General features: G+C 47.3%; 1 protein-coding gene across 1 annotated transcript in view; it reads left to right on the top strand.

Moving 5' to 3' along the window:
• SCTR (secretin receptor) overlaps window positions 1-20,923 on the top strand; it is a 68,593-nt gene that overhangs the window by 30,291 nt on the left and 17,379 nt on the right. Inside the window, exons 5-8 of the mRNA XM_030210873.1 lie at window positions 5,065-5,162; window positions 16,676-16,808; window positions 18,911-19,064; window positions 19,166-19,226. Coding sequence (XP_030066733.1) covers window positions 5,065-5,162; window positions 16,676-16,808; window positions 18,911-19,064; window positions 19,166-19,226 — 446 coding nt within the window. The remainder of the gene's footprint in view (window positions 1-5,064; window positions 5,163-16,675; window positions 16,809-18,910; window positions 19,065-19,165; window positions 19,227-20,923) is intronic.

The raw sequence follows: 20,923 nt of genomic DNA, 5'->3' as shown, positions 1-20,923 counted from the left end.
TGCACCTATAAAGGTGGCTGCGGCACCCCCCGACTTGACCGCGGAGGGATCGATGGTGTCGGGAGTCTCCGGGTCAGCGGGAGCGTAGGCAGGGCCGCTGTCAGCGGGAACAGTTTCGGCGGGAACAGCCGCCATCTTGAGTCTGACGCGGCCCGTGGAGCCGGCTGGTTTTGGGCCTGCGGCCTCCGTTTTTGGCACAAGAGGGCCTAATGACGGTCCAGAAATGGTGGGCTTTCCTCCAGATTTTGTCTGGACGCGATATCAGGCCTGGAGATCGGGACCCCCCCTCCCCCCCCCCAATTGGAAGAGGGGGCTATTTCCGTCTTGGCTGAGAGACCACGGTTAGAGTGGTCAGAGGACAGGCAATGTTTTTCTCCTGTAGCTGCAGAAGCTGCGCTTAGTGATCTGGGGGAGTCAGATGGAATTGACGGCTCTCAGGAGCAGGATTGTTGGATTCCTGGAGAGGATCCTTCAGTAGTGCGGATTTTCCATAGAGATGAGCTGTCAGAACTCATAGATCAGGTGTCGTCCACCCTTCAGTTTGGTCCTGAGGTGGCTTTGGGGGAAACTGTCCAGGATCCGTTGGTGAAGGGCATTCAGCGTCAGGCGTGATCCTTCCCTATGAACAAGGATCTCCGGGAGATGATTTGTCAGGAATGGGATTTGCCGTGTAAGGTGGCAAAGGCAATGGCGAGGCTTTATCCCCTCCCTCAGGACGATAGGGATTCCTTTAAGGCTCCCACGGTAGATGCAGTAGTGACGGCAGTAATTATAGCTACGGCTATCCCGGTTGATGGAGGAACGGCCCTCCGTGATCCTCAGGATAGGAAGTTGGGATCTTTTCTCAAGCGTAGTTTTGTTTTGTCGGCTCTAGCCCTGCAGGCCTCGGTTTGTGGGGATCTGTTAGCTCGGGCATGTTTTCGTTGGGCCGAGAAGCTCCTGGATGATTCGGTAGATGTTGGTTCTTCTGGGGGTCAGGAGTTAGCCGACTTGGACATGGGTTCATCCTTTTTGTCTGAGGCTTTTATGATTTGTTGCCTACTTCAGACAAAAAATATGGCTATGGTTGTGGGTCTCTGCCACTTAAGGGAGCTATGCTCTTTGGAGAAGATTTGGACAAGTTAGTGTGAGGTCTTAGTGATACCAAGGTTCTATGGCTTCCAGATTTTCGGTTCAAGGCAGGGGCCAGAACTAGTTCCTCTCGGGGACGGTTTAGGGAGGCTCAGCGGTATAGGCCGGGCAGATCGAGTGGGACCTACCCCTAGCTGTCTGTTTGTCCAATTTAGATTGTAAGCTCTGTTGAGCAGGGACTGTCTTTTCATGTTAATTTGTACAGCGCTGCATAAGTCTAGTAGTGCTATAGAAATGTTTAATAGTAGTAGGACCTCTAGGGGTCGGTTTTTCCAGCGCACACAGTTCTTTCGTGAGAGTCATCGCGGAGGGCGTGGCTTTTCCGCGGGAGGTTAGTATTCAGGCCACAATTCCCAATGAAGGTGTGCGGGCTCAGGCTCTGGTGCATGTTGGGGCTCGGCTGAGTCTGTTTTACCAGAGTTGGGCCCAAATCAGGTCAGATCAGTGGGTTCTCAAGGTGTTTCGAGGCGGATGTGCGCTGGAATTCGAAAGCTGTTCTCCCGAAGTGTTTCTGGAATCCCTCTGTCAGTCTTGGAGCAAGAGGGCAGCAGTGAGGGACACTCTGCGGTGGCTGCTCGCGTTGGGAGCCGTGGTTCCTGTTCCTTCAGATCAGCAACGCTCAGGGTGCTATTTGATCTATTTTGTGGTCCACAAGAAAGAGGACACTTTTCGTCCCATTTTAGATCTCAAAAGGGTCAATGCGGCACTCAAGGTGCCCTCTTTCCGGATGGAGACGTTGCGGTCGGTCACTGGTGCGGTCAGGAAAGGAGAGTTTCTCACTTCCCTGGATTTGACGGAAGCTTATCTTCACTTTCCTTTGTGCAGCCTTTTGGTTCCAAGTTACAGGGTCCGATTCGTCGGTTCCTTGCAGAGAAGGCGCCGACGGCCCGTACTTATCGTCAGGTCCTGGGCCTGATGGCGGCGACCATAGAGGTAGTTCCGTGGGCCAGGGCGCACATGCGTCAGGTACAGTCAGCTCTGCTCAGTCGTTGGTCCCCTCTGTCGCAGGACTTGGAAATGTGTTGTCCGCTGTCGGTGGCCCCTCGTCTCAGTCTCCGCTGGTGGCTCAGTCCGCGCAATTTGGGAAAGGAATGCCGTTGGAGTCCCCACAGGGGCTGGTAATGGTCACGGATGCCAGTCTGCAAGGTTGGGGGGCACATTGTCTCAGGTAGCTCAAGGCCGGTGGTCTCGGGCAGAAGCAGAGTGGTCCATCAACCGGCTGGAAACTCGGGCCATTCGGGTGGCGCTCCAGGCCTTGACGTCGGTGGTTCGCCACAAGGCAGTCCGAGTGCTCTGTGACAATGCCATGGCAGTAGCATATGTCAACCGTCAAGGGGGGAACAAAGAGCCTTGGCGGCGCAGTTGAACTCATCTTCAGGCTCTCTTGGCAGCGCATGTGGCCGGGGTAGGTCACATAGATGCAGATTATCTCAGCAGGCACACTCTAGATCCCAGAGAGTGGTCTTTTCTTCGGTCAGTGTTCCAGTGAGTTGTGTCGGTCTGGGGACTTTCGGTGATCTTAGGGCAACGGCTCGCTATGCGCAAGTTCAGAGATTTTTTTTTTTCAGTCGCTGAAGAGACCCTTGAGCGGAGGAAATCGACACTCTTCTGTTGCCTTGGCTTCGGGAGTGACTGTATGTGTTTCCTCTGTGGCTGTTAGTCGGTCGAGTAATATAGCGCATCGAACATCACTCCGGTCGGGTGATTCTGGTAGCTTCGGATTGGCAGCGTCGACCATGGTATGGAGACCTGGTGCGGTTGGCAGGGGCGGCGGCCCTGCCTTTGTTGGGATCAGTTCTGTGTCAAGGCCCGATAATCATGCCGGATCCGGCTCGGTTTTCGCTTATGGCTTGGCTCTTGAGCGGCACAAGTTGAAGAAGAAGGGGCTTTCGTCCAGTGGCTTTGCTACGATGTTGAGTTGCCGTAGACGATCCACTTCCTTGGCGTATGTCCGGGTTTGGAGAATCTTTGAGCACTGGTGTGAAGACCATCGAGTTCGGCCGTTTCACTCTTCGGTGGCGGAAGTTTTGGAATTTTTGCATGATGGTGTTGATAGAGGTCTGGCCTTGTCTACACTGAAGGTTCAGGTGGCAGCTTTGTCATGTTTTCGTGGGAAGCTTCAGTGAAAGTCCTTCGCGTCTGTGCCTGAGGTAGTGCGTTTTTTGAAGGGTGTTAAGTTGCTGCGTCCGCCTCAGTGACGGATGGTGCCTCCGTGGGATTTGAAGCTAGTTTTGGATGCTTTGATCAGGCCTCCGTTTGTGCCTCTGGTATCGGCATCTTGTAAGGATTTATCTTTAAAGGCGGTCTTGTTGGTGGCGATTACTTCAGCACGGAGTGTTTCAGAGCTTCAGGCTTTGTCTTTTAGGGAACCATTTTTGTCCTTTCTGAGGGAAAGGTTTCGTTGCGGACGGTGCTTTCCTTTTTTGCCCAAGGTGGTTTCCGAGTTCCATGTTAATCAGGTCATCTCTCTGCCAGTGTTGGGTGATATGGCTGGAGATTCGGAGCAGCGTGGTATTGCCAAGCTGGATGTCAGGAGAGTTTTGAGTTGTTATCTCTCTGGAACTCAGGACTTCAGAGCCTCTGACCGTTTGTTCGTTCTTCATGGTGGCCCAAAGAAGGGTGCAGCGGCTCCTAAGGTGACCATAGCACGGTGGTTGAAGGAGGCGGTTGCATCTGCTTACTTGGTGAAGGGTCCTGTGGTGCCTAGGGGCTGGTCTGCTCATTCCACTAGGGGAATGGCAGCCTCGTGGGCGGAGAATAGTATGATTTCTCTGTTAGATATTTGTCGGGCTGCGGTTTGGTTTTCGTTGCATTCCTTTGTGAAGCATTATAGGATTCCTGTGCATGCAAAGGACGAGGTGCGCTTTGGGGCAGCAGTTTTGACCTCTGGCCTTAGTAGGTCCCTCCCATAAGTTAGTTACTGCTCTGGTACGTCCCACGCGTCTTGACCGGTCTGGAGGGTCGCTGAGGAAGGTGAAATTAGATCTTACCTGCTAATTTTCTTTCCTCTAGACCCTCCAGACCGGTCAAGAGCCCGCCCTGTCTGTATTGGAGGCCAGGAGGTGTGTTTGTTGGATAATTCTTGGCTGCTGTAAATTGTTGTTTCTCTAATTGCAGACTGTTTATTTCTGTTTTGTGATAGGAGTCCGGGACAGGTGGGGCTCTTCTTTGATAGTCCACCTGTAGAAGCCCAACTGTTTTATCAAAGGCAAAGGAACATGTTTCCGTAAGAGCAAGCGGAAGATGTTTCTTGTTTTTGCAGTTTACTGTGACCACGTACAGGGTTGCTAGTTGTTGTTAGTGTTTTTTGTTTCTCTGCTTTGTCAGGGGTATACTGGCTAGTAGAGGTTCTGCACAGGTTATATATACAGGCTTCAAAAGCTTAGTGTTTTCTCAGTCTCCCTCTGCTGGTAGGAGGACATAACCCACGCGTCTTGACCGGTCTGGAGGGTCTAGAGGAAAGAAAATTAGCAGGTAAGATCTAATTTCACCTTTAACCACTGCTTCTCTGTCCTGCCCTGCTTCTCTTTGTATGTCATGCAGTATACACTGCCCGTGCCAGGGCAGGGACGCCGAGAAACAGAGCTGGGCCTGGGGCAGAGCTGCCGCCCCCGCTCTCCCTCCCCACTCGGGCAGCTGCCGCCCCTTTTTCCCTTACCTTCCTGCGTCTTTTCTTCTTCTCCCTCGGTCTGTCACTCTCGCTGCTCCTGTGTGCCGGGACCCGGCATTAACACAATCACCTGGGTCCTGACACAGGAGAAGGAGAGAAAAAGACCCCGGGTGCTGGGGCCCCCTGGGAGACCGGGCCTGGGAAATCTTGCCTCCCCCCCCTCAGCAGCCCTGTGCCAGGGAAAAGTAAATCAATGAGAGAGATGCTGCTAATGCACATTTTGTATTGACAGTTCTAATCCTGAACTTTGGTCCCTTTTGCAGAATTTCTATTATGTGAAACTGAAGAACTTGTACACGGTTGGATATGGAACCTCCCTCGGGACACTGATGGTGGCCTTGGTGATCCTTGCTACATTTCGGTCAGAAGAGAATTTTATAATATTTCATATTGTGTGAAAAAAATCAAACAAAGCGTTTGGTCCAGAAATTGTCCCTTTCCTATAGGGTGGGTTCAAGCACTTTCAGTTTTTGGCTTCCTGTCTGTCTTTTCTAGTTCATTAAACCTTTACAGTACTAGCATCTGTCTTCCTACTTGAGCCAGAGTGCATGAGAAATGGGGGTACCCTATAAAGAGAAGGGAGGAGGGGAAAGACGGACACACAGAAAATGTCACTGCACAACAGCCAGCTGTGCTGTCCTCTTGATATGTAATTCATTTAATTTTTCTACTTGTCAACATGTTTGATTGCATATGTTTCCTGTATTGCCCAGGCACATAGCCAGGCCTCAATTTGGGGGGGGGGGGGGGCACTGAGCCCTACGTAGAGAGAGCACATTTTGCCCCAACTCCCTACCACAACCCCACATACCTGGGCTGGCAGGGGTCTCCAAGCCCCACAAGCAGAAGCCTTCCTCCAGTGCTGTTCACTGCTGTCCACTGTGACTGTTCCTGATGCCTTCAAACATGCAGTAGTCACACCACTCCTTAAAAAAACCTTCATTGGACCCTACCTGTCCTTCCAACTATCGCCCTATCTCTCTCCTCCCTTTCCTATCCAAGATACTTGAACGTGCTGTTCATCGCCGTTGCCTTGACTTTCTTTCATCTCAAGCTATTCTTGATCCACTTCAATCTGGCTTTCGCTCCCTTCATTCAACTGAAACAGCGCTTGCTAAAGTCTCCAATGATCTGTTCCTAGCCAGATCCAAAGGTCTCTATTCTATCCTCATCCTTCTCGATCTATCTGCTGCTTTTGACACTGTTGATCACAGCCTACTCCTTGATACGCTGTCCTCACTTGGATTTCAGGGCTCTGTTCTTTCCTGGTTTTCTTCTTATCTCTCCCAGCGTACCTTTAGTGTATACTCTAGTGGATCCACTTCTACTTCTATCCCACTGTCAGTTGGTGTACCTCAGGGATCTGTCCTGGGACCTCTTCTCTTCTCCATCTATACTTCTTCCCTTGGTACTCTGATCTCATCCCATGGTTTTCAGTATCATCTTTACGCTGATGACTCCCAGAACTACCTCTCCACACCAGAAATCTCAGCCAAAATCCAAGCCAAAGTATCAGCCTGCCTGTCTGACATTGCTGCCTGGATGTCTCAGCACCATCTGAAACTAAACATGACCAAGACTGAGCTTCTTATCTTACACCCTAAACCAACCTCTCCTCCTCCCTCATTCTCTATTTCTGTGGATAACACTCTCATCCTTCCTGTCTCATCAGCTCGTAACCTTGGGGTCATCTTCGACTCCTCCCTCTCCTTCTCTGCACATATTCAACAGACTGCTAAAACCTGTCGTTTCTTTCGCTATAATATCAGCAAAATTCGCCCTTTCCTTTCTGAGCACACTACCAGAACCCTCATCCACACTCTTATCACCTGCGCTTAGACTATTGCAACTTGCTTCTCACAGGTCTCCCACTTAGCCATCTCTCTCCTCTTCAATCTGTTCAAAATTCTGCTGCACGACTAACATTCCGCCAGTGTAGTTATGCTCATATTAGCCCTCTCCTCAAGTCACTTCACTGACTTCCTATCCGTTTCCGCATACAGTTCAAACTCCTCTTATTGACCTATAAGTGCATTCACTCTGCAGCTCCTCAGTACCTCTCCACTCTCATCTCTCCCTACATTCTTCTCCAGGAACTCCGTTCACTGGGTAAATCTCTCTTATCTGCACCCTTCTCCTCCACCGCTAACTCCAGACTCCGTTCCTTTTATCTTGCTGCACCATATACCTGGAATAGACTTCCTGAGCCGGTTCGTCAAGCTCCATCTGTGGCCGTCTTCAAATCTAAGCTAAAAGCCCACCTTTTTGATGCTGCTTTTAACTCTCAACCCTTATTCACTTGTTCAGAACCCTTATTTTATCATCCTCACTTTAATATTCCCTTATCTCTTGTTTGTCCTGTTTGTCTGTCCTAATTAGATTGTAAGCTCTGTCGAGCAGGGACTGTCTCTTCATGTTCAAGTGTACAGCACTGCGTACGTCTAGTAGCGCTATAGAAATGATAAGTAGTAGTAGTAGTACTGCCTGCCCGGCTTCCCCTCACAGTGCGCATTCTTGGTTTTAATTAAATTGAGTATGCCTGACTTCCGGTGGAGCTGCCGGCCAAGATGGCCGCCGCGATTTGAGCTCCTGTAGAAGACGATCTGGGATCCCACCAGAAATAGCAGTACCGGCCCCAAAATTAAGGTAGAAGAGAGAGCAACGGGGAGCGGAAAGCTTACTGTGTGCCTTCGAACATCTTAAGACCCATTCGGTTCGAATGAGAAGAAGAATCTCGATAAAATCTTGCTTGCTCGCGCCCGCGTGGAGCCGCGAATGGTAGCAGTCGGAAGACACATGCCAGTTGTAAAAAAAGAACTGTGAAAGGAGACGGTAAAATACCCGTACCCGCTATTGCGAGTAAACAATGAAGCGGTAAATTGGAGGGGCAAATACAGGGGCGGACAAGCAATGAGACACTAGCGAGAGAGCGAAGGAAGCCAAGACAAGCAGCGAAGTACTCGCGAGGTGAGCGGCAGAGGGACGGACTAGGCCAAACGAATGGCTTCCACACGTGTTCCTCAAGCTGATCCGCGGAGGACAAGGTTAGCGGTACAAAAAGATTTGTAGGCACTTGCTAACGCTGACCAGATCGGACAATTTACAAATAAAAAGTCATATAACTTTACTGTGGCTGCAAAGGCAGGATAGAACTATATATTCTTGGAAAGAAAACCCGAATACAGGCGACTCCAGAACAATTACATGGCGACCAGAAGCACCAAAAAAGAGTGGGAAAAAAGTAAGAACGGAGGAACAAAGATGGCAGACAGGAGTTTTCAGTCCTCACCGTCGGTCAGCTCTGCTTGGACGTCAGAAATAGTAACAGAAGTAAAAGCTGCTGTGGAGGACACCATGAATCATAAGCTCCAACAAATTATAGACAAACTTGAAGGAATGGATCAACGAATCACTACATTCACCACGGAATTTCAGGAGGTTCAACAGAGACTGGGGTCCGTGGAAGATTCTTCACAGGAAACGTCTAAGTCAATTGAACATCTCCAAAAAACGATTTCAAACCTGGAGGAAAAAGTAGATGACTTGGAGAATCGATCTCGAAGGAACAATCTCCGTTTAGTAGGAATACCGGAATCGATAACGGACGCAGAACTGAGGGGCTTTTTAGAGCCGTGGCTTACCAAGAACCTGCCTCATTCAGCTAAGAATGGACCACTTCAGATTGAGCGGGCTCACCGCTTGGGACCGAGAAAGGAGACTAATGCAAAGCCTAGAGTGGTCATCTTACGTTTACTCCATTATCAACATAAAATGGATTTGTTAGCAGCCCTTCGGCAAGGGAAGGCACTGGAAATAGACGGCCGCAAGATACTGTGTTTTCAAGACTATTCTACCAAAGTTTCGCTACAACGTAAACAGTATTCACCAGTTTGTGGGCGACTACACATGATGAAGATCAGGTTTAGCTTATTATACCCAGCTAAATTGAGAATTCAACACAACGGCGCAGTAAGGTATTGTGATACAGTTGAATCAGCCCAAGCATTTGTGGACAAGTTGGAAGAAGATAGACTAAATACCTCTGGAAGCACCTGAACAAAGACCTAGAGGGAACAAAATGAGCCAGAATGAAAGGATGTGGAGAAGCAGAACTGGACAGATGAGTCATGACAATTTGTTATTGATGTGATAGTTTAGCAGTTATACAGTTGAGGGTTTAACATGCAAGGAAACAGGGGGGACGACAAACATTTAATAATAGAGTTTAATGGATCGGGTGGGATCCCAGATTCGAAGCACGGAAGTGAAGCACATAGGTGCTGCAAGGTATGGAGGGGGTTTGGGGAGTTGGGGAGGGGGGAGGGTAGAGGGAGGGACAATGAGGAATATATATTTCATGGTAGACGAAGCACAGCAAAAAGGAAATGGTATATTAGACAAAGCATGTTTAGGAGATTCACTGTCTAGATATTGGTGGCGGGGGTATAGGCTGGGATGCCCCTTCCACCCAAACAATGAAATCTTAGAATCATGGGCCTTAGTCATAAAGAACACGTGGGATGACATTTAAAGTAGTGTCCTGGAATGTGGGAGGGATATCTTCACCGATTAAAAGACAGAAAATTCTGCAGGACCTTCATAAGCAGAAAGTCACAATTGCATTATTGCAAGAAACACACTTAAATGCCAAAGAACATGAGAAATTACGTCGCTGGTGGGTAGGAACCTATTACGAATCTCCGGCACAGGCCAAAAAAGCGGGGGTCATAATACTGATTAAGAAAGGGATCCAAGTTGAGACACATAAAATCATTGCCGATAAAGAAGGTAGGTTTGTATTGGCACATTTAACAATCGAGCATCAATCAGTGGTTCTATGTAACGTTTATGCTCCTAACACATATGTTAAGGGATTTTATAAACAACTTCTAAGACATCTAATAAGTTTTGAAGGAATTCCCCTACTGGTGGGAGGTGACTTTAACGCGGTGGGAGACCCTACAATGGATAGGTCGCAAGGGGAAAGGAAGGGGGTGGGAGGAGAATCAAGAGGGATAGCAATGTTAAGTGGGGTCCTTGACCTGGTGGATGTGTGGAGAACACTACATCCATCAGAGCGTGACTATACACACCTGTCTCGGGCGCACGGCACCATGTCAAGGATAGATTATATATTTATCTCTCGACCACTTTTTACACAGATTCGTGCAGCGGACATAGGCCCTATCAAAATTTCAGATCATGCGATGGTAATAGTAATGTGGGAAACACAAGAAAGAAGACCTGGACTAATTCAGTGGAAATTCCCCCCTCGACTATATAAAGATCCGAACTTTAAAGAGTTCATACTTGAAAAATATAAGCAATTCCACGACGCTAATCAGGCGCATCAGGCGACACCAATACTTTATTGGGATACGGCCAAGGCCGTACTTAGAGGGGAGACAATTGCATACACGAGCCATCAAAAAAAAATATGGGAGAAGGAACAGCTTCGGTTAGAAAAAGAAATAACAAGGGTTAGGCGAGAATATGGCCGACATCATAATATAAAGCTAAAAGCCCAACTTTTAGAACTACAACAAACATTGAACGAGAGGTTGCATTACAGGGCAAAAAAAAATTATACTTATTATAGATATCAATTATACAAATATGCCAACAAAAGTGGAAGAATGTTAGCCAGACTGACAAAGTCTCAGCAGGGTCCCTATAAGATAAATGCATTGAAGTCAGCTACAGGAACATTAGAAAATGAGGATACTCAAATTAATAAAATCATGCAAGAATACTATAAGAATCTATATGCCACCCCGGACCCACCCGCGGTAGATAATGAGATCTATTTTGCTGGACAGGACCTCCCACAAATAGATGTAACAGGCTTAGATATGTTAAACGCCCCCATAGAAGTAGAAGAAGTCTCATGGGCTATACAGCAGGGACCGCTGGGTAAAGCCCCGGGCCCGGACGGATACAGAGGTGAATTTTACAAATTATTAAAAGATGACATAGTAACACCACTTACTTCAATGTTCAATGCTATAGTACAGGAAAAACAAATGCCCGCCTCCTTAAGAACAGCACAAATTATAGTAATCCCAAAACCAGGGAGGGATACCAAGAAACCTGAATCCTATAGGCCAATATCCTTACTCAATTATGAAGCTAAGTTATTTGCTAAAGTACTGGCAAATCGTCTTTCTCGTATACTGCCAGATCTAATTGAGGAATCTCAGGTGGGATTCGTACAGGGTAGAACTATTACCAAAAACATGAGGAAGATTTTGACAACCTTGGAGAAAACATCTAAACAGGACATACCATCGGTACTAATCAGTTTCGATGCCGAAAAGGCGTTCGATAGAGTAGTATGGGGATTTTTATTTGGAACTTTAGACGCCTACGGTATAAAGGGGTTTTTTCAAGAAGCGATTCAAGCTTTATATTATTTGCCACAAGCTCAGGTAGGGGTCAATGGTATCGTGTCCTCGCCGTTTCCCATAAATCGGGGGACAAGGCAGGGATGCCCATTGTCGCCCCTGTTGTTTGTTCTCACTCTGGACCCATTGATAAGAGATATACAGAGAACACCGGATGTACAAGGTATTCAGGTGGGATCGGAAACTTTTAAGATAGCAGCTTTTGCAGATGATTTATTGGCTCATGTAACTCAACCAGAAACATCGTTGCCGGCTCTTTTAGAGTGTATGGCAGAGTATGGTGACTTCTCTGGTTTTAAGCTCAACCTAGATAAGTCTGAAGTCTTGCAGAGGGAGGGAGATCAAATCAGAGATAAGTTGAGACACTTACCATTGAGATGGGCAGAGGAATCCTTTAGATATTTGGGAATCCGATTAACAATGGATACCGCAAAAATTTATACAATCAATGTGGCAAAGCAATTACATGATACTAGACAGTCTATAGAACGCTGGAACCCCTTACCGATATCATTAATGGGCCGAATAAATCTATTTAAAATGATTATATTTCCTAGATGGCTCTATCTGTTGCAAGTGCTACCAATATATATAAATAGTAAGGATTTACGACAGTTGAATAAGATCTGTCGGGGATTTTTATGGGGAGGGAAGAAATCCAAGGTGAGATTTGACCACTTGACCGATGGGTGGGCCCGGGGGGGAATGGGATTACCCTGTATTAAAAGGTATAACCAGGCATGCCTTACGAGACATCTCAGGGACTGGCTCTGTGGAACTACTCAGTATACACCATTGAGTTGGGAGCAAGCACTATTTAGGCCCTGGCATTTGAACTTCTTGTTGCATGCAAAAACAAAAAATCTACCAGTTTGTGCCAGAAGTAATATATTGCTCCAACCTTTGAGGAAGGTATGGAAAGAGGTGATGCAAGCTTGGAAGTATAATCCCAATGTTAGTGATCTACTCCCACTGTGTGGGAATGGAGACTTCCCACCAGGGTTAGAAAAGGGGCTATTTGAGAGCTGGTCGACACAGGGTATCACCTTATTAGAACACTTAGTAAATGAAGAGGGGGTTCTATATAGCTTTAATGACATGAGGCAGAGATTATCTCTAAACGCTAAAGACCATTATAAATATCGGCAATTACATCACTATTGGTTCAGTATGGACCAAACTGCTTTGGGTACAGGGTTGGGATCCAAGATTCGTGATTTTTTGAAAGGGGATGAGTATGGGCAGGTGTCTGTATCGAGTTTGCATAAAGCATGGGAGACCCTTAGCCCCCCCCGTATATATGAGTCACTTGAAAAGTCGTGGAGCAAAGATCTAGGATATGAGTTGACAGGAATAGATTTTGCAAAATTGATAAAAGATATCCCGGGGCAAGTGGGTGGGGCGGAACTACAAGAGAGTCAATACAGGGTAATTTACAGGGGATACATATCGCAATCACAAGCAGTAAAAGCAGGATGGATAACAGATGTACAATGCCCAAAGTGTCATGAAGATAACAACACATTTTTCCATGTATTTTGGAAATGTGCTAGTATACAACACTTTTGGAAACTGTTGCAGACATACTTTGAACAACTCCTGGGACATAGACTGTTACCCTCATGGAGGGGAGTGCTTTTGAATAAAAGAAATGCGTATGGGATTTCTGATAAAGATCAGGAGCTATTTTTATGCAAGGCCTATGCAGTGGGAAAAAAATGTATACTTAAACACTGGTTGCAGGCTGAACCTCCATCCTTTTGGCACTGGAGAAGTAGATTACATGAGTTAATGTTATGGGAAGCCAGAGAGGCATATAGCGCCCCGAAGAAAAGGAAAATATTTGTCAAGATATGGTCAAGGTACTTACAACATATTTCCCACAAGGCTAGGAGCGCAGTACTTAACAAACTGGGACCATTATAGGCAGTGCAACAATAAGCAGATGTGGGCTTTGAACTGGTTCATAAATGTAATAGACAGTGCTACTATCAATACCATGAAAAATAGTAATTATAGATAAAGGGAAACTTTGGAGACTGAACACTAGACACGAGTTAATGGTTGCATTATTTTATTGTATGTTCAATAACACTTGTTCAATATACAGTTGCAATACACATAGAGGGAGGGGGGGAGGGGGGGAGATAAAATGAGTAATAAAAATCTGATGACTGTTAGCAGCATATTGATTCACATGTTTACTGGAATTGAAATGTATCTTGCTCTACTCAGTAATGGAATGTGATTTCTGTTTGAAATGTCATCAATAAAAAACGTTGAAACATAAATTGAGTATGCCTGAAGCCTCACACATGCTCAATTTTACTAAAATCGAGCATGCAAGCCAGTGGCGTAGCTACCTGGGGCCAGGGGGCCTGGGCCCCCATAGATTTGGCCCTGGACCCCCCTGCCAACGACCCTCTCGACCCCCCCCCCCCGCCGTCGCCTGCCTTTGCTGGCGGGGTACCCCAACCCCCGCCAGCCGAGGTCCTCTTCTTCCCGCAAAAGGCTTCCTTCTGTTTCTGACGTCCTGCGGGAAAAAGAGGACCTCGGCTGGGGGGGTTGGGGTCCCTCGCCAGCAAAGGTAGGCGAAGGGGGTTCGGGGGCAAAATTTGTGGTGGTGGTGGCGGCGGGGTCGGCAATGGCAGGGGGGGGGCTAAAATGTGCCCCCTCACCTCGGGCTCTGGACCCCCCCTCCCGCCGGTCTGGCTACACCCCTGATAGGGGTAGGGGAAAACAAGGCAGGCAATGTTGCGGTGAACAGCGCTGAAGGAAGGCTTCTGCTGGTGGGGCTTAGGGACCCCTGCCAACTAAACCAGCAGATCTTTGGGGGGGGGGGGAGCTTGACTCCAATTTGGAGGAGAGGCCCAGGTTCCCAAGACCCCCCTGTGGTTACATCATTGATATTGCCAGTTACCTGTTGCTATGGTCCACCTTGGGGTTCAGCACTCAAGAAAAAGATCTGGGTGTCGTAGATAATATGCTGAAATCTTCTGATCAGTGTGCAGCAGCGGCCAAAAAAGCAAACAGGATGCTAGGAATTATTTGGAAAGGGATGGTGAATAAGACCAAAAAATACTATAATGCTTTTGTATCACTCCAAGTTGCAACTGCACCTTGAGTATTGTGTTCAGTTCTGGTCGCCGTATCTCAAAAAAGATATAGCGGAATTAGAAAAGATTCAAAGAAGAGCGACTAACATGATAAAGGGGATGGAACTCCTCTCGTATGAGGAAAGGCTACAGAGGTTAGGGCTCTTCAGCTTGGAAAAGAGACGGCTGAGGGGAGATATGATTGAAGTCTACAAAATCCCGAGTGGTGTAGAACGAGTAGAAGTAAATCGATTTTTTACTCATTCCAAAAGTACAAAGACTAGGGGACACTCGAGAAAGTTACGTGGAAATACCTTTAAAACAAATAGGAGGAAATATTTTTTCACTCAACGAATAGTTAAGCTCCGGAACTCTTTATTTATTTTATTGCACTTGTATCCCACATTTTCCCACCTATTTGCAGGCTCAATGTGGTTTAGAAATATCTGTTATGGCATCGCCATTACAGGGTAGAAAGATACAATTGGTGTTACAAAGAGATCAAGGATGATAGAGAAGAACTAAGCAGACTGTTATAGAAAGACGTCATTCAGAGTCATGATGGAGCAGTGAAGTGTTGTAGTTAAGGTGTCTTGTGGTAGGCCTTTGCCAGAAGATGTAACTGCGGTTAGCATATCTGGGTTTTAAAAAGTTTGGACAAATTCCTGGAGGAAAAGTCCATAATCTGCTATTGAGACAGACATGGGGAAGCCACTGCTTGCCCTGAGATTGGTAGCATGGAATGTTGCTACTAATTGGGTTTCTGCCAGTTATTTGTGACCTGGCTTGGCCACTGTTTGGAAAACAGGATACTGGACTAGATGGACCATTGTTCTGACCCTGTATGGCTACTCTTATGTTCTTACGTTCTTATCGTGAGTAGAATATTATGGGTTCAGCAGAATATCAGATATAACAAAGGCAGCAGTAAGCCTAGTCGAGAGGAGATACTCAAACCCGCTCAACTCTCAGTGAGCCGCACCGAATAGGAATAAGCACATTCAGCTTACCTATTGGGAGGTCATTTACTAATTTTTAGCTCACTAGCTATTAGTAAATGACCCTCCTAACGTTTCCCATAAATTGAGAAAGTATTTCATTATCTATTTATATTCCACCTAAAAATGCGAGTGAATCATAGCATAACATATGTAGGGGTCCTAAAAGTGGCCTTACTGCGCCCTTACATAGAAACATGACGGCAGATAAAGACCAAATGGCCCATCCAGTCTTACGTGGGACTCTTCTGTCCATCTACCAGCAGGTGGAGATAGAGAGCAAACTTTTGCCTCCCTATATGTGGTCATGTGCTGCCGGAAACTCCTCAGTATGTCGATATCAAAGCTCCATCCGCAGGACTCAGCACTTAGTTAACGTGCTCTTAGCGCACGGGAACAAGCAAAATATTGCAAAATACTTTAAACACATTTTACGGTACCCTGTTTCCTCTTGCACTAAGCACATGTTAGGGCTTAATACTGTTTAACCTTATACCTGAACAATACCCTTTAGTAAAAGGGTCCCTTTGTGTGTGTATATATATCATTGAGGCAATTACACTCAAATCATGAAATTTGGCTTAAGTTACCAACTGCCAGATCATTGCACTTAGGAGCAACACCAACTAGAACCAGTTTAGATTAGGGGCGTAGCCAGACTTCGGCGGGAGGGGGGGCCAGAGCCCAAGGCGAGGGGCAAATTTTAGCCCCCCCCAGCGCCGCAGACCCCCCCACCACGTTTGACCCCACTGGCGCCCCTCCCCTTTTGACCCCCCTTCCCCCGACGCCAACCCTCCCCCAAGTCCACATTGCTGCAGCAGATGTGGAAGCCTAGGATTCTGTTTCTTCTGTGTGAATCGACCTATGGGGGTCTTTTACTAAGGCGTGCTAGCGTTTTTAGTGTGCACTAAAAATAGGAGCGCGCTAAATGCTAGAGATGCCAATGTATTCCTATAGGCGTCTCTAACATTTAGCACGTGCCTATTTTTAGCGTGCGTTAAAAACGCTAGCGCGCCTTTAATAAAAGACCACCTATGGGATTTGGGTGCACGTTGCTATAGAATAGCGCATAAGAAGATGCATGTGCAAATTCAAATTGGTGCCAATTAGCACCCAATTATGGACACTAATTGGCCTGTTAGCCAATTTAGTTGGGTGCATATCTTGGGATCGGTACCCAATTTTGTGTGCTATATATAGAATTCGGGGAACTGTGGAGAAACTGAGGACTGTCATAGCTTGCTCATTATGACATAGAATCAGCTGATAACCACGTTTATTGTTATATGATCAAGTGATCTTTATTAAAAAGAACAACCAACCAACCAACCAACCCTATTTTTGACCCATGTCTTATATTCGTAATGTTTTCTACAGAAGACTCCATTGTACCAGGAACTACATCCACATGCACTTGTTTGCATCTTTTATTCTGCGTGCTGTGTCGATCTTCGTTCGAGATGGAGTTCTCTATTCCGCTGAAGACATTGATCACTGCAGTTCCTCTTTGGTACAGTATTCAAATCCATGCTAACCCCTCCCCGATATTTAGCCAGTGGCGAGCAGCGCTTTGACTGCCTCCTGCTGCCATTAAACCCAGATATTCAATGCTGGACCTTTTCTAGTGACCGACATTGAATATCTAGGGGGTCCTTTTACTAAGCCACGTAAGCGTCTACGCGCGCACAAAAATGGAGTTACCACCCGGCTACCACGTGGCTCTTGCGGTAATTTCACTTTTGGTGCGCACCTAACATGCATGTCCGAAAAATATTTGTTATTTTCGGACGGGCGCCAAGTGGCATTTGATGCGTGTAGGTTATTACCGCCTGGTTACCGCGTGAGTCTTTACTGCTAGGTCAACGGCTGGTGGTAAGGTCTCAGGCCCAAAATGGACGCGCAGCTATTTTGATTTTGCCGCACGTCCATTTTTGGCATAAAGTTTTTAAAAAGGCCTTTTTTACAGGCACACTGAAAAACGGATTGGTGTGCGCCCAAAACTCGTGCCTACACTACAGCAAGCCATTTTTCAGCGTGCCTTTGTAAAAGGACCCCTAGGTTTTTTTGGCCGGAAAACACTTAGGGACCTATTTACTAAGCTGCGCTACAGGTGCGTTAGAATTTTTAGCTTAGCATGCGCTGTGTAGATACCCATAATATTCCTATGGGCGTCTACACAGTTAGCACACGCCAATTTTTAGCACACGTTAAAAATGCTAACACACCTTATAAACAGAGCCCTTAGGAGTCTTTTTACTAAGGCATGCAGAAAATTGGCCCACGCTAGTGTAGACACGTGTTTTCGACACGTGCAGGTTCATTTTTCAGCACGCCTGCAAAAAAAGGCTTTTTTTTGCTGAAAATGGATGTGCAGTAACATTTAATTTTTTGCGCGTTCATTTTGGCTCTGAGGTCTTACACATTAACCGGGCAGTAATTGCCAGTTTGTGTACGCAGCCGATATTTTCTGGCGCGCCTAAAAATGAGAATTACAGCCCGGGGCACGTGGTAGCCGGGTAGTAGTTCTAATTTGACCCACGTTGTACATGTGTAGGCCAGGGGCGTAGCTATGTGGGGCCTGGGGGGGCCTGGGCCCCTGTAGATTTAGCCCTGGACCCCCTGCCGACGACCTTCTTGACCCCCCCCTCCCGCCATCAACCCGCTGTCTACCTTTGCTGGCGGGAGACCCCAACCCCCGCCAGCCGAGGTCCTCTTCTTCCCGCGAAACGGCTTCGTTCAGTTTCTGAGTGACATCCTGCACGCGTGCAGGACATCACTCAGAAACTGAACGAAGCCATTTCGTGGGAAGAAGAGGACCTCAGCTGGCAGGGGTTGGGGTCCCCCGCCACCAAAGGTAGGCGACGGCAGCGGCAGGGCAGGATTGGCGGCAGGAGGGGGGTCGAGAGGGGAGGTGGCAGGGGGGGTTGGCAATGGTGGCGGGGGTCAGCAATGGCGTGGGGGGGGGGGGTAAAATGTGCCCCCTCACCTCGGGCCCTGGACCCCCCTCCCGCCGAAGTCTGGCTATGCCCCTGGTGTAGGCACCTTCGGCGCCTTAGTAAAAAGGCCCCTCAACCGGTTAAGCCAATATTCAGCGACTGATCAGTTAAGTTATAGAGGTTAAAGATAGGACTGCTGTTTGTGCAGTTCAGTTTAACTGCCAGTCTTATCCAGTCTGCTACTGAATATCCTTGCCTAACTGGATAAGTCGCTTGACATAGCAGGTGTAACGGTAGGCGCTAACTAGTTATCTCCCGATGAATGTTCACAGTTAGCTGCAAAAACGTTATTTAACTGGTCAGTGGCCATTTCTGACCAGTTAAATAGCGTTGAATATTGGGGAGCCACCTTTTTGAGGCTGCTTTAAATTTTAACCACCTGTTCAGTAGCCATGTTTGTTATGATCATTCCCACAATGAATAACTCCTTAATCCCTTATTTTTCCTGTTTGTCTGTCATGAATAGATTGTAAGCTCTGTCGATCAGGGTCTGTCTCTTACATGTTTTGTGTACAGAGCTGTGAAATGATAGATAGTAGTAGGACAGAATCTGATCCTTTTTTAAACCTCTCCCTGATAATTGAAGACATGACAGCTCCATCTGACTTTTGTCTAGGCTGGCTGCAAGTTCGTTATGATCCTCATCCAGTACTGCATCATGGCTAATTACAGCTGGCTGCTGGTTGAGGGGCTCTACCTCCACACTCTCCTCACCATCTCCCTCATCTCGGACCAGAAGTACTTTGGCTGGTACATTGCTCTCGGATGGGGTATGTTCAAGATTCCTTCCTTCAGTCGTGCTGTATCATTTATGGGTCTGTACAGTGGCATCAGTTTATGAGAGAGGAACTATGTTTTTGTTTCATTTCAGGGTCCCCATTAATGTTCATTGTAGCATGGTCTATATGCAGACACTTGTATGAAGATAAAGGGTAAATACATCATTTCAATATAGATCTAATCAACTGTGGAGAAACAGGCTTGTGTGTCATACATCACTGACTTCTACTGGAGCTGTTATCCTTAACAGGCTCTCTCTCTGTTTTCATATATCTGTTCTTTGCCTTGGGTAGAAAAGGCAGAGGAAGCCTAAATCCTCCTGAAACAGTAGTCTAATAAAGTTGATATTTCTTTATTGTGACCATCTTTGGGCTGTTTCTTCCAGTGGTTGTTCACAAAACCTGAAGAAGGACTGTGACATTGCAGTAGTTCAGTGATGTACTGTATGGGAAGGGTTGCTGCACTGCATTCTGGGATCATTTTCTGTGCAGACTCCTAAATGGGGTGATAATACATTTGTTCTGTTTGTTGTGTAAGGAGAGTACTGATACTCTAGTTGGGCTTGCCAGTTGACGCCATATTCTAAAGCATAAAGCAGTGCCGTAGCGAGGGCAGCTGGCACCCAGGGTGGGTCGCCGCTGCGCACCCCCCCCAGGTGCAGCATGGCGCACCCCCCTCAGAGCGCATTCTTACTGCCATACGAAAGCGGGGGGCAGGCGGGAATGCCGATCCGCCCCGAGTGCACGGAACCTGTTTCGGGGCAGAGGGAGCAGGGAACCAGCGGAGCCGCCCCCCCCCCCAGCGGCGTGCACCCGGGGAGGACCGCCCCACCGCCCCCCCTTCCTACGCCACTGGTATAAAGTAATCCAGACCAGGTTTTACCCACAAGGTGTGCATGGGTCTGTAGTTCTGATATCTGTTAAGACAGCAGGACTACAAGTCCCTGCATGCAGTGGTGTAGCCCCAGGACTAGATGAGCCTGTTTCTTATGAGGAAGCAGCTGGTGCTCCCTCATCCTGTCTGGTACTGTCTCCTTGGCATTACAGGATGAAATTACTAATGAAGACTGACTGAGTTAGGCAGAAGTAGGAAAAAAACGGCATTGAGGAGGAGCTTCCAGCACAGATGCCAAGTGTTACTCATTAGGAGAGTGTCACACTCATTTGAAGGCTCACTCACACTCTCTGAGACCCTTCTGTCACTCATTAGGAGAGTGTCACCCCTTCTGTACCTCATTATGAGAGTGTCACACTCATTTGTAGGCTCACTCACACTCTCTGAGCCCCTTCTCTCACTCATTAGGACTGTGTCAGACTCATTTGGAGGCTCACTCACACTCTGAGCCCCTTCTCTCACTCATTAGGAGAGTGTCACCCCTTCTCTCACTCATTAGGAGAGTGTCACCCTCATTTGGAGGCTCACCCACACTGAGCACCTTCTCTCACTCATTAGGAGAGTGTCACCCCTTCTCTCACTCATTAGGACAGTGTCACACTCATTTGGAGGCTCTCTAACACTCTCTGAGCCCCTTCTCTCACTCATTAGAGCATCACACTCATTTTAAGGCTCTCACTCTCACAGTCTCTACACCGCATCTGATCTCTCACTCAGGAATGTGCCACACTCATTTGAAGGCTCTCGCACTCCTTCAGCCCCTTCTCTCACTAATTAGAAACTAAGGGGCTAATGCACAAAGGTAGCCATTAAATGCAGCTGTCTGGAGAAAACTTACTAAGTCGCAAACTGCGACCAAAGCACAAAGAAGATTGCAATCAAATAAGATGCACAGATCCCCTTTGTGCATGAGTCGCTCTTTGTGAATCAGAGCTGTCAAATGCATTTGACAGTA

Source organism: Microcaecilia unicolor, chromosome 7 (genome assembly GCF_901765095.1).
Source record: "Microcaecilia unicolor chromosome 7, aMicUni1.1, whole genome shotgun sequence".
In the NCBI taxonomy this organism is placed as follows: domain Eukaryota; kingdom Metazoa; phylum Chordata; class Amphibia; order Gymnophiona; family Siphonopidae; genus Microcaecilia; species Microcaecilia unicolor.
The sequence above is the reverse complement of the archived record's forward strand: the minus strand, read 5'-3'. Positions and strand labels throughout refer to the sequence as shown.